The 15,830-nt window shown below is 43.9% G+C and overlaps 1 protein-coding gene across 1 annotated transcript in view; it reads right to left on the reverse strand.

Moving 5' to 3' along the window:
* Window positions 1-15,627, reverse strand: part of cyp2k8 (cytochrome P450, family 2, subfamily K, polypeptide 8) — a gene marked incomplete at its 5' end in the record, with an annotated part of 38,581 nt that extends 22,954 nt beyond the window's left edge. Inside the window, 3 exons of the mRNA XM_079809719.1 lie at window positions 13,978-14,127; window positions 14,365-14,527; window positions 15,445-15,627. Coding sequence (XP_079665845.1) covers window positions 13,978-14,127; window positions 14,365-14,527; window positions 15,445-15,627 — 496 coding nt within the window. The remainder of the gene's footprint in view (window positions 1-13,977; window positions 14,128-14,364; window positions 14,528-15,444) is intronic.
* Window positions 15,628-15,830: the final 203 nt, after the last annotated feature.

Consider the following 15,830-nt stretch of genomic DNA (forward strand, 5'->3'; position numbering starts at 1 on the left):
AAGTCCTGGAACGCGCCATTTTCCGCGAGGGTCTCATCTCAGGCTTCTTCGGCGCTCTCACAAGTTGACGGCGCGGCTGAGAAAGGCTACAACGCTATCCCTCCGGTGGAAGAGGCGGTCGCTGCGCACCTTTGCCCGCCTTCTGGTTGGCGCTCAAAGGCTGCCCTCCCGTCTAAGGCCTGCAGAGTGACGTCATCGCTGATCGGCCGCGCTTTCGCTGCCTCCGGTCAAGCGGCATCTGCTCTGCACTCTATGGCCGTGCTGCAAATCCTCCAGGCTAATCTCCTCCGGGATCTGGACGAGAAAAGCAATGACACTGAGTTGGTCACGGATTTGCGAAGCGCGACGGATCTCGCCCTCTGCGCTACCAAGACCACAGCACAGGCCATCGGACGCTCTATGGCCTCCCTCACGGTAGCTGAGCGCCACCTCTGGCTCACGCTCGCGGACATGCGAGAAACAGAGCGCGCGGCTTTTCTAAACGCCCCGCTCTCCCCCTCTGGGCTCTTCGGACCAGCGGTCAAGGGGATCGTCGATCGTTTCTCGGAAGTGCGGAAGACGACTCAGGCAATGAACCTCTTTCTGCCTCGACGCCCCGGCGCTAGCAATAGCTCCGCTGCTCGCCGTCCTCGTGACCAGCCAGCACCGAGCTCCGCGCAGCGCCCAGCGCGGCCCCCATCGTCTCAGCGAAGACCGAGCGGCCGCCCCAGATCGCGCTCTTCCAGCCGTGGTAAGCCGCCTCCACCGCGGGGCCCCCGGCCTAGGATCGCGCTGAAGTCCGAGCCTCCAAAGTCCTCCTAGCCAGAGGCGAGAAACGACGGTTAAGTCCCGCCGCGGCCGGACCACCGTCAAAACTCTCTTTCCTGTCAGCCCCCACCACTGTGGCTGCTGCAGATGGATTTCACGCAGCCATCGAGCTGGCAAAACTGCCCTCTCGCCTGTCTACAAACGCCGTTTTTACGGCGAACCAGAGAAATCAAAAAAGTTGCATTATTTCTGGTTGCACGGCTCACGCCATATGTGTTTCAAATGCAGTAAATGTGCCCACTTTTCTGTGTTCACCCCTGCACACAAGCACTATAAGCCCCGTGTCTCTCACTCACATAAAGCGGCCACCGGCCGCTCGAGTGCTAGAGTTAGGTCATGTGTCCGCTTGTTTGCGTCCACGCCTAGCCACCACACGCGCTGTCACACAGCCACTCTTAACCGGTCATGCTCCACGCGTAAGAGTTGTGCCCGCTCAAACGCGCTCACACATTTTCGCGAACATTATGCCTCAGGCGCCACGCGCCGCGCCACACACCATTTGTTCTCCGCCCAGGGTGGCCGGAGCGATGAGTGTAGGGCCACACACAAGCCATTCCCCGCTCAAAGCGGCAGAGATACAGTGTGTAAGGCGGCCAGCCATCGCGCGCGCCCGCCCACACCGCGCCCGCCCCTCCTATACAGGCCGTCAAACCCGCGAAGCGCGGCGTTTCGAGCCCAGAGGCCGTTCTATCCCGTGTGGCACACGCGAGAGCGTGGGAAGCCATTCCAGGTGTATCAGAATGTGTGCTGAGAACAGTGAAGCACGGCTACACTCTGCAGTTCGCTCGCCACTCTGCAGTTCGCTCGCGCTTCTGTGCGAAGTTCGGAGTTTACATCAACCCATTCACATTTAGTTAATTTATTTTAGGTTAAAATTGTATCATGGCTGTTGGTAAGCATGTCAAACTTACTTTCAAAGACAACAGATTTTAACCTTGGGTCAAAATCATTTTTAGGATTGCTGTTTAAGGCTTTCGTCTCTATGTGGCTGATCAAGGCCTTGCCTATGGCCGTTCAAGGCTTTCATCTTTATGTGGCTGATCAAGGCTTGTCTATGGCCGTTCAAGGCTTTCGTCTCTATGTGGCCGATCAAGGCCTTGTCTGTGGCTGTTCAAGGCTTTTGTCTTTATGTGGCTGATCATTATTACAACTTATCAATCCTGTGTTCGTTAGTCTCTATAGTCTTTCAAGACTTTATCTGTGGCCTAACGTGGCCTTATCTGTATGGCCTAACGTGGCTTTTGTCTTCATGTGGCCTAACGTGACCTTTGTCTCTATGTGACCTACCATGGGTCCTCTCTCCACGGGGCCAATTGTGGCCTTATCCGTACAGTTAAAGTGGCTTTTGTCACCATGTGGCCGAACGCAACCTTTTCTGTGCGGCCTAATGTGGCCGTTCAAGGTGTTCGTCTCTATATGGCCTAACGTGACCTTTGTCTCTGTGGCCTATATTGCCTTATCTGTGTGGTTAACGTGGCTTCGTTACTATGTGGCCTAACGTGGCCTTCGTCTCTGTAGCCTATCGTGCCTTATCTGTGTGGTTAACGTGGCTTCGTCACCATGCGGCCTAATGTGACCTTTTCTGTGAGCCCCAACGCGGCCTTGTCTGTGTAGTTAACGTGGCTTCGTCACCATGCGGCCTAATGTGACCTTTTCTGTGTCTTTGGCCGTTCAAGGCTTTCGTCTCTATGTGGCCTTACGTGACCTTCGTCTCTATGTGGCCTAACATGACCTTTGTCTCTGTGGCCTATCGTGCCTTATCTGTGTGGTTAATGTCAGTGGCGGCTCCAGAGATTTTCTGTTGCAGGTGCTATGGGGATGCTCAACACGTAAGAGAAGGTGCTTTGAATTTTGCGGCGTCATTATGGCATTATGGAGTCGCATTGGACCACCCTGGTGTAACAGTAATGATTCAATCAGTCATGTGGCGGGATAGACCAAAGTCTGAACACCTCACAGCCCTCGTGACTTGTCTAATCAAATCATACTTAAACAAAGGGCCTGTGTGTTACGCTGATTAGATCCGAACCACATCATGTAGCCGCAAGAGATTGGAGCGTTGAACTTTTTGGGCATCGGCCTTCCCCTCTATAAAAACTGGAACCGACCATCAGCTCTTTGCATTCTCGCCACCACAAGGAAAGGACCTCTTGGCATTTCGCCATCCCTGGTCTTCCCAACCCTGAGAGAAGGCCTCCCCGCACGGAGAGAAAAACCGGCAGACTTCTGGAGCAACTTTCCTAAACTTCAAAGAAGCTCACCTGGGACTCGCAAATCCTTAGCAAACTTCCCCGACGATTCGAGCTCAGACACTTACACGAGAAGCCGTAGTAATGCAAGTATTCTATTTCACAATCAAACTGCTTGGAAAAGGTTGTCTGAATTATGAATTTATATGAATTTCTTGAGGGCTCTCGAAAGGACTGTGAAGCTGTCTCGGTCTCTCTGTCTCTCTCCCTCTCTCTCTCTCTCTCTCTCTCTCTCTCTCTCTCTTGTTAATTATTCTTCCCTTTTTATTATTCGTTAAGTTTCATGTTTCCTTGTTTGTACCATATTGTTTGTTTTCTCCTACATATATATGCATATTTCCCCCGTATGAATCGTAGCTTTGTAAACTGTAGTTGTTTTATTAAAACCCAATGATTGCATTAAATTGAATCCGTATTGTTTTGCTCACAAATTCAAAGTCAATGAGACGTAAGATTTTAGCTACCCATTTAAGCTTGATTTTCCTGTATTACTACTTCAGTAATACAAAATTGTACAAACATAAGAAATATTATTTGTCCTGATCAAACAGATCAATGTTTCTTAAGGTTTGTAAGATTGATAATTGATGAAGAAATCAATTTGGATAAAGGTTACTTTTAAATGATTAAAGGTTCCGTTATACGTAATATTGTCTGTACAACAAGCAAATCATATTCATAGACTCATGAATATTAATACCATTTGAATTAATTATTTCCCGAAACTCATTGTTGCTACAGTTCTGGTGGAGAATTTTTTGGCACGTTTCAAACTTTGTTTTTGTGAGCAATATTAATATTCATATTAATGTGTATTTTTGGGTATTAATATTATGAACGCGCGTTTTCGTTCGTTTGTTTGAACTGTGAGACAAATCGCGCAAAGCGAACTCACTCACTGACTAGGCACAACGTCGAGCTCAGCTTAAGCATATTAACAGATGCTAATTTAGCAATATTAGATGTCCTGCAGAGATAAAGAAATCTCTGTACAGTCCGTACATGCGTAATATTGTTTTATCCCGCTTGACTTGAACGAAGAAATCTTCTTTCAAGCGGAAGATTGAAATAGAGCGAGTTTCCTCTCTTCAATAATAGGCCTAATATAATATAAAATCGTTACGATAAACGATAACTCCTGGTTGAACATTGGCTTAGCTACCCAAATCGAAGACCTAACACATGACTCATAAATGCTGACTGACCGTCAGCCAGTTTGATAAATGTCTATTGGAGTTCTTTTAAATGTGACATAAGCAGATGTTTATTCCTGTATCCACATTTTCTTGTGCAGCGAATGAATCCTGCCAATTTGTTTGTGCCAATATAGCACGAAAAGATCTGACGTGGTCTAAAAAAGTAATTGTGATTTGTGTTAATCCTGTGCGCAGCCATCATTTGATTTTTGGTCTTCAGTCACACGAACAAGTGCAACTCTGCGTGCTAGACACCAGAGGGCGCGACCTAACAGCTCTCGAATTACACTTCACCAAAACTTTATCCCGAGCGGGCGCAACAGCGCCATCTGGTGAGCGTTCCTCCTAACTAACTCTAGTCTGGGTGGACTCGACTGCGCCATCTCGTGGGCATTTTCAGATAGTTCTACTCTCCGCTATTAATTTTGTTTTAACAAACTTAATTTCCTTCCTAAGAAGAGCATGTGAATTGTTTATTGCTTACTTTTAGAAAGGTTTTCATTTATGCAATTTTACTAGCATTAGGCAGCAACCAGGTCTCCGTTCTCGCTGATTAAACACACTTATTTGAATTAGAGTTTAAAAGGAAAAATGAATTTCCTCTAGCTTAAATTGAAATTAGGTTCTTAAAGTTACTGACAGTCCACTTGGAAGGAAGGACGCCACCGTGTGGCCGTACCCTGCTAAGTCAGCTTACAGCTCTCTCTCTCTCTTTTCCCACTTCCTTTTCACCTGCAACGATAAATCACTCGATCCGGTAAACAAGCGAGTCTTAATTCATTTTTGATTTCACCTGTTTACCCTCTTTGTGTATTTATTGTAGGGCTCACAAGCATTGGTGGTGAATTGAGAATCGTCTCAACGTGGTCTCCACGAGCAAGGTTGTCCAACCGACGTGACCGGCATCGGCTGTGTGTTAATCTCAGTTTCTTTTACCTCTGTCCGCCGTTGCGGCCCGCAGTGGCGACATCAGCAATTTGACACTCCAAAGCCAGTCAACCAGTTCAGCTGACACACACAAGGCAATGTCTGGCACCTGTACCTAAACCATGACTTAATAGGAGGCCACTCTTGAAAAAGAGGGTTCTAGGGAACGTGCCAATTTTGCTGTGCTGGCTGGCGGTTGACGGGTGGGTGCTGTCAGGTTGTGTATAAAGTCTAAACTGTTTGAGTGGGCGTAACGCGATACAGAGTAACGCAGGACCGAGGACACGGCAGTTTGGTGTTTGGGAACGCCAGGAAGGCCGACTGCGCCGCTGGTTTTCCACCTGAGCGACCTCAACTTGCCCCGGATAGACTAAATGAGATAAAATCCACATTGTAAGCAGAATATTAGATACTCCCCGAGTATAGCCTAAACGTTTGGCCCACCTTTCCTCTCTAAGCCGCACCCTCTTCCTAGGTTTCCTAACCCGATAGCCACACATGCTGTAGGCCCCAGAAACTCTCACCAAAGGTAGCAGGCTTAGCCCCTTTAGTGTTTCTCTAACACTCCCAGCGTTCGCGCTTATTTTCCTTTTTATTGCAGACCAATTCATTTTTGTGTTTGTTTCTTTCCTACCTTCACTTTCCGGACTGTTGTAATCTTGTTTCTCTCAGTTCACCAAGAGACCCCAAGGAAAGCTAAGTAATAGAGTGACAACCAAGCAGCCGGCGTCACCAGGTGACCCATAGGGCTACCGCCTGTCAAAGCCTCTATTTCAGGCCAACCCAAAAATTGGCCCGCCTAATTGCCTAAACTGTCTAACTGTCTATATCAGTTAGCCAAAATTCTTGTCGACGGCATAGTCCGTACAAGAGCTCGTTAACCTTAGAACAAACTTGCATTGGCCTCTTTGTGTGTGTGTGCTGTGTTTCTCTCGCCCACAGTGAACCAGTATGCCCCGTTCATCCAGTCCCGCCATCCCTTGGGATCGCCTAGCGGTATGGCTGGAAGCGATGACGAGCACTGTTCCGTCTGAGGACACCAGTGATCTGCAACAGCTGAGCCAGGAGGAACTGGACACAGAGCTAGACAAGCTGACGGCACACGACCCGACGCAGAGTTACTCTCACAAAGAACTGGCCAAGATCCTCGGGAGCCTTGCCCACAACCTTGTCGCCCAGGCACGGCTAAGAGAAAAGAGCCACACCAACCTGGAACAGGAAGCGGCAACATTAAAGCTCCAAGCCGAGGAGGCTTGGAGAAACCAGGCCCTCACCCAGCGTCATCTAGACCAGCTACTTCTAGAGACCGAGAAAAAGGGTGAAACGGACACAGAACGAGAGAAAGAAGTAAAAAGACTTCAAAAGGCCCTGAAAGATCTGCGTGTGGACACAGACCGCAGAGAGCAGTCAGAGAAAGACACCAGGGAAGAACTCAACGAACAGCTCCGGCGAGGCGAAGTTCTCCTAGAGAGAGCCAACACTGCACTCAAAGACAGAGATGCTAAAGCCAAAGCCTCCGAAAACCACTTGCAGGTTGCCCGAGCCGAGATCAATGAGCGTGTCCAGCAAAGACATGAGCTCAAAGATGAACTTGACCTTGTTCACAGAGAACTGAAACATTCATTTAAACTGCAAAGTGACCGGGAAGGGGGAACGCACCACACAAAGTTTCCCCCGACCAGCTGGTCCGCACCTTTTAGCCAAGAACCAAGAGCTAGAAAGGGGGGTGACAGCCCACTGCTCAGACTGTCACCCGCTAGCCTCCACGAACCCCCGCCAGCAGCGGAGGAAGGGAAGCACTTCCAGGAAGTCAGGGCCAGCAGCCACGTAGCTCATAAAGACCTTGACAAGCTGGCCAGAAATATCCCTACGTTCAGCCCAGACCCTGCAAGAGGAGACAACGTTGACGCCTACTTGCAAGACATTTTCACCTTCAGACTGTTGCTAACGTGAACACTTGGGACAGATTGTACCTACTCAGAATCACGTCTAACTGGGACGTACGCAGCTTTCTAGACCGTCAACCAGAGACTGTCAAAGCAGACTACTGGCAGCTACGACGAGTTTTAATTCGTGAACACTCTGATCCAGAATCAGACCAGGGACTAATCACTGCTGTGGACCTCAGGCAAGGTCGACTTGAAACCCCACTGACTTTAAAGCCACACGTTTCCATCAGCCATGACAACCTCATGGCAGGACAGACCATCCCGAAGGTCTGCACCCTAGTCAACGAACAGGGAACGGTGATACCAGCATACACCAAAGGGGTCGCTGTTCAGCTCAACATGCGATGTGGCCAAACCTTAAACCACACGCTGGGTTTCTTCCAACCCTCACCTGAATGTGTGGAACTCGGACTCACACTTGAAGCCACACCCCTCACTGAAGTGTCATCTCGTGTAGTCTACATCCTCTTCAACAACTGCACAGCAACTGACATCAACATTCCCAAGGCCTACCGGCTGGGATGGCTAGTGAGCCATGACTTTCATGATTTTGAACTTGAACTACCCATCATTGGGCCCATTCCACCTGCACTGATACCCGAAGGGAGTACAGATAACACGCTGTTCACTGCACCCTTCAAATTCATTGCCATCACGTCTGTCATGCCGATGACCAAAGACCAGGTGTGCCGAACGGAGCTGACCTTCGGTGAGACTGATGAACCTGCTACACCTCTCAAGACCAACCTGATCTATGTAGACAACGTTCTCATGAAGAGCACAACGGTGGCCGAGCAGCTGAAAGAAAGAGACTATGTTTTGAACCAACTATCCGCAGCCGGTGCCAAGCTACACTGGTATAAATTAATGCGTAAACGCCCGCATTAACTATATTCGTTCCGCAACTATAGGCATGTATATATATATATATATATATATATATATATATATATATATATATATATATATATATATATATATATATATATATATATATATATATATAATAGGCCTAAGTATTCAACGCAAGGGCAATAGATACAACATACATAAGCCTGCCAATGTAAACCTCTGAAAATATTATTTCACACAATTATGTCACAGTCGAGCCCTGAATACAACGGAGCAGGAACAGACACACGCTTCGGCCTAAAATGCTCAGATCACGAAATCACACAGCCAGTTACCAACACACTAGTCTGACCTAGGGTTGCCACCTTATGTGGCCAAATAAGGGACACCCATTCATTTATTTCTAAAGAACTCTTTAGAGCCTATTTGGTGCACTTTAAAGGGATAGTTCACCCAAAATGAAAATTCTGTCATCATTTACTCGCCCTCATGATGTCCAAACCTGTATGAGTTTCTTTGTTCTGCTGAACACAAAAGAAGATATTTAGAAGAAAGTTTGTAACCTGCTTTGGGGGCACCATTGACTTCCATAGTAATCGTCCTGTGTGTTCAACATAACAAAGAAATGTATACATGTTTGGAACAACTTGAGGGTGAGTAAATGATGACAGAATTTTCATTTTTGGGTGAACTGTCCCTTTAAGCAGCCATTCTGAACCAGTAATCACTTTTTGGAATTTTAAAAATGTTTTTTTTTGTATTAATTTACTTAAATTATGACTATATTGTCATGTAATTATTTGTCCCATTTTTATCTAAATATTTTTTAAATGTCATAAACCTTATATGACAGGATTATTTATTATGTATGATTAATATAGCCTAGCTAAATTATAAATTAATAATAACATTTATTAGGCTATAATCTATTAATTACCCTGTCTAAAAAATTAATAATTCTGTCTGCCAAGCTCTGATAATGTATGGAATATTATATTATATATTATCCATTAAAAAAAACTATAGGCCTATACCTTTAGAAGCACGGAGGTGTGTCACATAGACCGGTCTGTCACCGCTGCTGCTTTAAGACAGTCAGTCTGAGACACTGAAATGCTTCTCATAAAGTGTGCAGTTGGCCTGAAGTTCATCATGAGTTACTGGACAGACCCATTGATACCTCTTTGATATTCAGTTCCTGGAGATCTTGCGTGTGGACGCAACGCGAGCTCGACATGTTTTTAAAAAAACGCGCAAGTTTACAGGCACACTGGCACAGCGCATGTTCTCGAGACTCCACCGCTATGGCAACAAAGCCTCTAAAACGCAATCATGCACAAATGAGCTCCTGTACTACTTATTATGTCTACTTATGTATATCTTTATATTTGCTATCAGTATTCTCCACACTGCAAAATCTTTATGTTAATTGAACTATGTGTGGACCTATGTAAAATATAGGACAATTTGCATCCCGTATTGGTTTGATATGGGACGCGTCATTTTGCCTGTAAATACGAGACGATTCCGTATTTTACGGGACGGGTGGCAACCCTAGTCTGACCTGCAGCACAAACCGTAACGTTAGCATCCTCAATGGAAACCGCAGCCGCCGATTCTCCGTCTTCAAGTTCATCCCCAGGATTTTATTGTTCCTGAGGCTCTGTGACGACGGGTGTTGTGTCTGCACCTTCACAGTCTCGTTTCATGTTTCAGGATGTGACTCAGAACGTGGACGTTTAGGGAGCAAAAAACGATCCATTTTGGTGTAACGTTATTTTACTTTGCTAAAACTCGCTATCAAAAACAAGCTGAAATGAGTTAAAGGGTTAGTTCACCCAAAAATGAAAATTCTGTCATTAATTACTTACCCTCATGTTGTTCGACACCCGTCAGACCTCCGTTCATCTTCGGAACAGAAATTAAGATATTTTAGTTGAAATCTGATGCTTCTGAAAGTCCTCCATTGGCTCAATGGTACTCTACACTCTCAAGACCCTTAAAAGGTACTAAAGATGTCGTTACAAAGTCCATCTCACTACAGTGGTTCTAAAATAACTTTATGAATCGGCGACAAATGAAGCTTCGAAGCGTTATGAATCACTGAGTCGAATGATGATTCGGATCGCGTGTCAAACCACCAAACTGCTGAAATTTGGCGATTCAAACCGCTGAATCGACTCAGTGATTCATAACGCTTCGAAGCTTCATGATGCTTTGTTTTGAAATCGTCATCACTATGTAAGTCGTTATTTAGGGTTTTTTTGCGCACAAAAACTATTGTCGCCGATTCATAAAGTTATTTTAGAACCACTGTAGTGAGATGGACTTTGTAACGACGTCTTTAGTACCTTTTAAGGGTCTTGAGAGTGTAGAGTACCATTGAGCCAATGGAGGACTTTCAGAGGCATCAGATTTCAACTAAAATATCTTAATTTCTGTTCCAAAGATGAACGGAGGTCTGACGGGTGTCGAACGACATGAGGGTAAGTAATTAATGACAGAATTTTCATTTTTGGGTGAACTAACCCTTTAAGGTCAGAGGTTTGCGGACGCCGAGCCCATTGGCCAAAGAAGATCACCTGTTTGGGCCTCATGTTATTTTAGACTAAAATATATATAATTTTAAATTATTATTTAATTCCTATATTAAAAACATGAAAAAGAATATTCAAACATGACATTAAAATATAAATATAAAAAAATTACAGACATTTCATGGGGGTGCTGGGCAGGTGCTATGGCTATTATAGGGGGAGCTGCAGCACCACCTAGCCCCCCCCTGGCGCCGCCACTGGTTAACGTGGCTTCGTCACCATGCGGCCTAATGTGACCTTTTCTGTGCGCCCTAACGCGGCCTTGTCTCTCTCCGCTTTCATCTATGTGGCCGATCAAGGCTGTTGTCTGTGGCCGTTCAAGGCTTTCGCCTCTTTGTGGCTGATTAAGGCCGTTGTCTGTGGCCGTTCAAGGCTTTCGTCTCTATGTGGTTGATCAAGGCTGTTGTCTGTGGCCGTTCAAGGCTCTTGTCTCTATGTGGCTGATCAAGGCCGTTGTCTGTGGCCGTTCAAGACTTTCGCCTCTATGTGGCTGATTAAGGCGGTTGTCTGTGGCCGTTCAAGGCTTTCGTCTCTATGTGGTTGATCAAGGCCGTTGTCTGTGGCCGTTCAAGGCTTCCGTCTCTATGTGGCTGATCAAGGCCGTTGTCTGTGGCCATTCAAGACTTTCGTCTCTACGTATGTGGCTGATCAAGGCCATTGTTTTTGGCCGTTCAAGGCTTTCGTCTCTATGTGGCTGATCAAGGATTTGTCTATGGCCATTCAAGGCTTTCGTCTTTATGTGGCTGATCAAGGCTAGTTCTGTGGCCGATCCAAGCCTTCTGTGTTTTACATTATCATGCTCAATTCATGGTTAATTAATATCTTTCCTTCTATGTTTAGGAATCGCAGTATTCACGACGGGTGAGTATACAGTCATCTTACAAGTCTTTGGGGGTGGGTGGGCTCCTTCCCAGAGAAACTACTTTCCTCCAATAATTCTTGGGGGTCGTCTGCGCCCATATATATATATACATATATATGTATATATATATATATACGTAATTCTACGTGGCATTGATTCAACAAGGTGCTGAAAGCATTCTTTAGAAATGTTGGCCCATATTGATAGGATAGCGTCTTGCAGTTGATGGAGATTTGTGGGATGCACATCCAGGGCACAAAGCTCCCGTTCCACCACATCCCAAAGATCCTCTATTGGGTTGAGATCTGGTGACTGTGGGGGCCATTTTAGTACAGTGAACTCATTGTCATGTTCAAGAAACCAATTTGAAATGATTCAAGATTTGTGACATGGTGCATTATCCTGCTGGAAGTAGCCATCAGAGGATGGGTACATGGTGATCATAAAGGGATGGACATGGTCAGAAACAATGCTCAGGTAGGCCGTGGCATTTAAACGATGCCCAATTGGCACTTAGGGGCCTAAAGTGTGCCAAGAAAACATCCCCCACACCATTACACCACCACCACCAGCCTGCACAGTGGTAACAAAGCATGATTGATCCATGTTCTCATTCTGTTTACGCCAAATTCTGACTCTACCATCTGAATGTCTCAATAGAAATCGAGACTCATCAGACCAGGCAACATTTTTCCAGTCTTAAACTGTCCAATTTTGGTGAGCTTGTGCAAATTGTAGCCTCTTTTTCCTATTTGTAGTGGAGATGAGTGGTACCCGGTGGGGTCTTCTGCTGTTGTAGCCCATCCGCCTCAAGGTTGTGCGTGTTGTGGCTTCACAAATGCTTTGCTGCATACCTCGGTTGTAACGAGTGGTTATTTCAGTCAAAGTTGCTCTTCTATCAGCTTGAATCAGTCGGACCATTCTCCTCTGACCTCTAGCATCAACAAGGCATTTTCGCCCACAGGACTGCCGCATACTGGATGTTTATCCCTTTTCACACCATTCTTTGTAAACCCTAGAAATTGTTGTGCGTGAAAATCCCAGTAACTGAGCAGATTGTGAAATCCGGCCCGTCTGGCACCGACAACCATGCCACGCTCAAAATTGCTTAAATCACCTTTCTTTCTCATTCTGACCTTCAGTTTGGAGTTCAGGAGTTTGTCTTGACCAGGACCACACCCCTAAATGCATTGCAACAACTGCCATGTGATTGGTTGATTAGATAATTGCATTAATGAGAAATTTAACAGGTGTTCCTAATAATCCTTTAGGTGAGTGTATATATTATATTGTATTTATATTATATAAATATAATACTTACTGGTCTGTTAATAAATTTGTTACTTCATTGTACTTCATCTGGCCTCCCAAGTCTTTCTGGTAGAACTGGTCTTATACAGCAGTTTAATAGAATAAATAAGTAAGTTAATATTATTTTGTTTTAGACACAATGCTGTCTGTTTTACAAAAGAAAATATAAAGACAAAGCAGAACTGTTTGTCTCTGACTCCGAGCCAGGTACACAGTGGCGTTTCATTTCTGAATCCGTGTTTTGGACGAATCGGGTGAACCAATGATTCAATGGAACATGGACCATTTACTTGGACCATTTTCATAAAGAGAACCATTTAGTTCACTCCTGAATGACTCAACGACTTACTCCATTAGACATTTACCGCCACCTACTGGCAGTTTTAGTTTTTTTTAGAGTATAATTTCATTAAAATTTCATATTTCCATATTAATAAAAACAAACAAAATGTATAGGTCACCTAAAAATATTTATTTCTGAAGATACTGTTTGTAATGTCTGATTTATTTATTTTTTTTACACATTAATGACTTTACATGATCTTTTGGTAGTAATTTCTCAGTCAAATTTGATGTGCGATTAATTTGCGATTTAATTAGATTAAATAAGCACCACATTGTGTAATTAATTAGACTAACATTTTTAATCGCTTGACAGCCCTAGTACATTTGGATTAGGTTGTGTTGTAAATAAATGCAAACAAATCAGAAAGCCATTACATTAATCTCTTCACATTCTTTGTTCTAGTTCCCTCACAGTCCAATTCAGCTGATATTGAGCCATCAGGGGAGTGTCTTTGTCTTTCCAGGTGTGAAACACATCAATATTCATGATGATTAATGCTCTCCCTGCATAAGCCTTCCTGACACAATACACATTTTAAATCAATATATGATTATTTATGTAAATCAGTGGGCAGAGTGATTTTTACATAATGTTGAAGTGAAAATGTAACAAGTACAGAAATAAGCACAAATGTCAGGGCATGTCAAAATACCTCCAGAGATCAGAAAATAGCTCAGGTTTCAGAGGGTCCGCTGGCATGAGAGTTGAATGCTCTAACAAGGAGGCTAAAGGCTACGACCTATAGCGTCAGTCACTAGAGCGTCTCTTGAGATCATAGGAGTGAGGTTTACTTGCACAGCGACAATAGCTGGCATCGTTTACATAAATAAAGTAATCTAATATTTAGAAAATAATGCTATTCACACTATCAGTTGCTTTACCTTGAAACTTCTCAAACTCTTCCCGCAGATAACGTGTCTCATCAATAATTTTCCCTTCGCTCAGTTTCTTGCCCATTCCAAAATCTCGAAGAGTTGAGATAGCAAATCTTCTCGTCGTCTTCCAACTGTCACCATTAGCAAAGATGATTCCTGCGGAGAAACATTTGGATTATGGGTGACTGATCTAGTCCACCAGAACCTGTTTGATGACCCGTTAAATAGATAATTAACAACAATAAAACATTGTTCCCATACGGCTGCTCTATACCAATGTTGAAAAGTAAACTTGTAAAACTAGATTTTCTTTCTTTGATGATTAAGCTCAAGCATTAGCAGTGATGCATCAGTGCACATTGTGTTGTCATGTTAGTCAGGCTGATGGTTTACCAAATCCTCGATTGACGTCGTGGAATACGGGGGTAATGTCTCTTTCCCCGAATTCTTCCGCCTGGTTCACAAGTGCTTGTTTGACTGTCTTGTGTCCGGCCAGAACCACAACCTTCTTGCGTCCAAAATGCACTTTGAACACTGAGCCGTATTTTTTGGACAACTGTGAAACAGATTTGCATAACTTACTCATGCATTGATTTTACTATATGTCAGTAACTGAAATGTTAACAAGCAAAGTGGAACTTAAAATCGGCACAGAAAGTTTCTTAGTCATTGATTTTTACTTCAAATGCAAGCTTATTTTGATATACACTCTTAAGAATAAAGGTTTTCGCGGTGATGCCAGAAGAACCATTTTTCAAAGAACCTTTTCAGTAAACATTTCTTTAAAGAACCGTTTTTTCTTCTTGGTGTGAAGAACATTTTAAAAACCTAAACTTTTTTTCAACTATAAAAAAACTTTTGTGGAATGAAAGATTCCATGGATTTTTAAGGTTCTTGGTGGAACCATCAATGCCAATAAAGAACCTTTATTTTTAAGAGTGAACAGAGATTGTAATCAAATAAATTACAGACAAAGTATGTTTTATAATGTCTTATTATATGAAAACATTCATACAACTTTCAAACAAATGTGATTGCTCGTATTTAGTACTTGTTGGTTTCAAAAACAAAATCGTGTTGAAACTAATAAGATCCCCAATAAGACTTAAATATCAGATTGTGTTTGAGATAAAGGTGATGAGAAATCAATGTTTATATAATGAAGCAAAAATGCTAATTTTTTGTGTTTTGTGTTAAATCTGTTTTTTTGTTTGTTTGTTTGTTTGTTTTGTTGCAATAAATGGGTCACAAAAACAAGCACTGAAAAACATGGAAAGCAAAGACAAGAAATAGAAAACGTTTGGATATCCAAAGAATGTATACAGGATTTCTACTGGAATTCTATCATCATTTGGAATTACTTATTAAAGGGTCTTTTCTTTCTGGAATCTGTATGTACAATCCTGTTAGGATCCACCATAACAAATAAGGAAAAAAAAAAAACATTGAGAAACATGAGATACAGAAACATACTTCCCAGAGGCTCACGTGAGGTCGTTTGAGATCCAGTAGGAGCAGGTTACCCAGCAATGGCAGTGGTTTGGGTCCCGGAGGATCTTTTCCCTCTTCTGGAGAGCTAAAGCTGATTGAGATTAGATAAACAACCAAAAACAACAGTGCAGAAGCAAGTAAGGCTCCTGTGGTGGGCACATGCATCTCCACAAGATCTCCACAACTGTGCCTTCACAAAAAAATGAATAAAACAGGTGTGAATGTATGCTTAAGGCAGATGGGAGTTTTACTTACTCAAACATGTTCTGAGGGCAGAAAGGAAAATTATTGGTTTACAGATTCAACCAATGAAATTGAAGTGGAGGCGGGCCAAGAGGTTTGTGTGGAGGGAATCCCCCAGACTATGG

Source organism: Gobio gobio (genome assembly GCF_949357685.1).
Source record: "Gobio gobio genome assembly, chromosome: 1".
NCBI lineage: Eukaryota > Metazoa > Chordata > Actinopteri > Cypriniformes > Gobionidae > Gobio > Gobio gobio.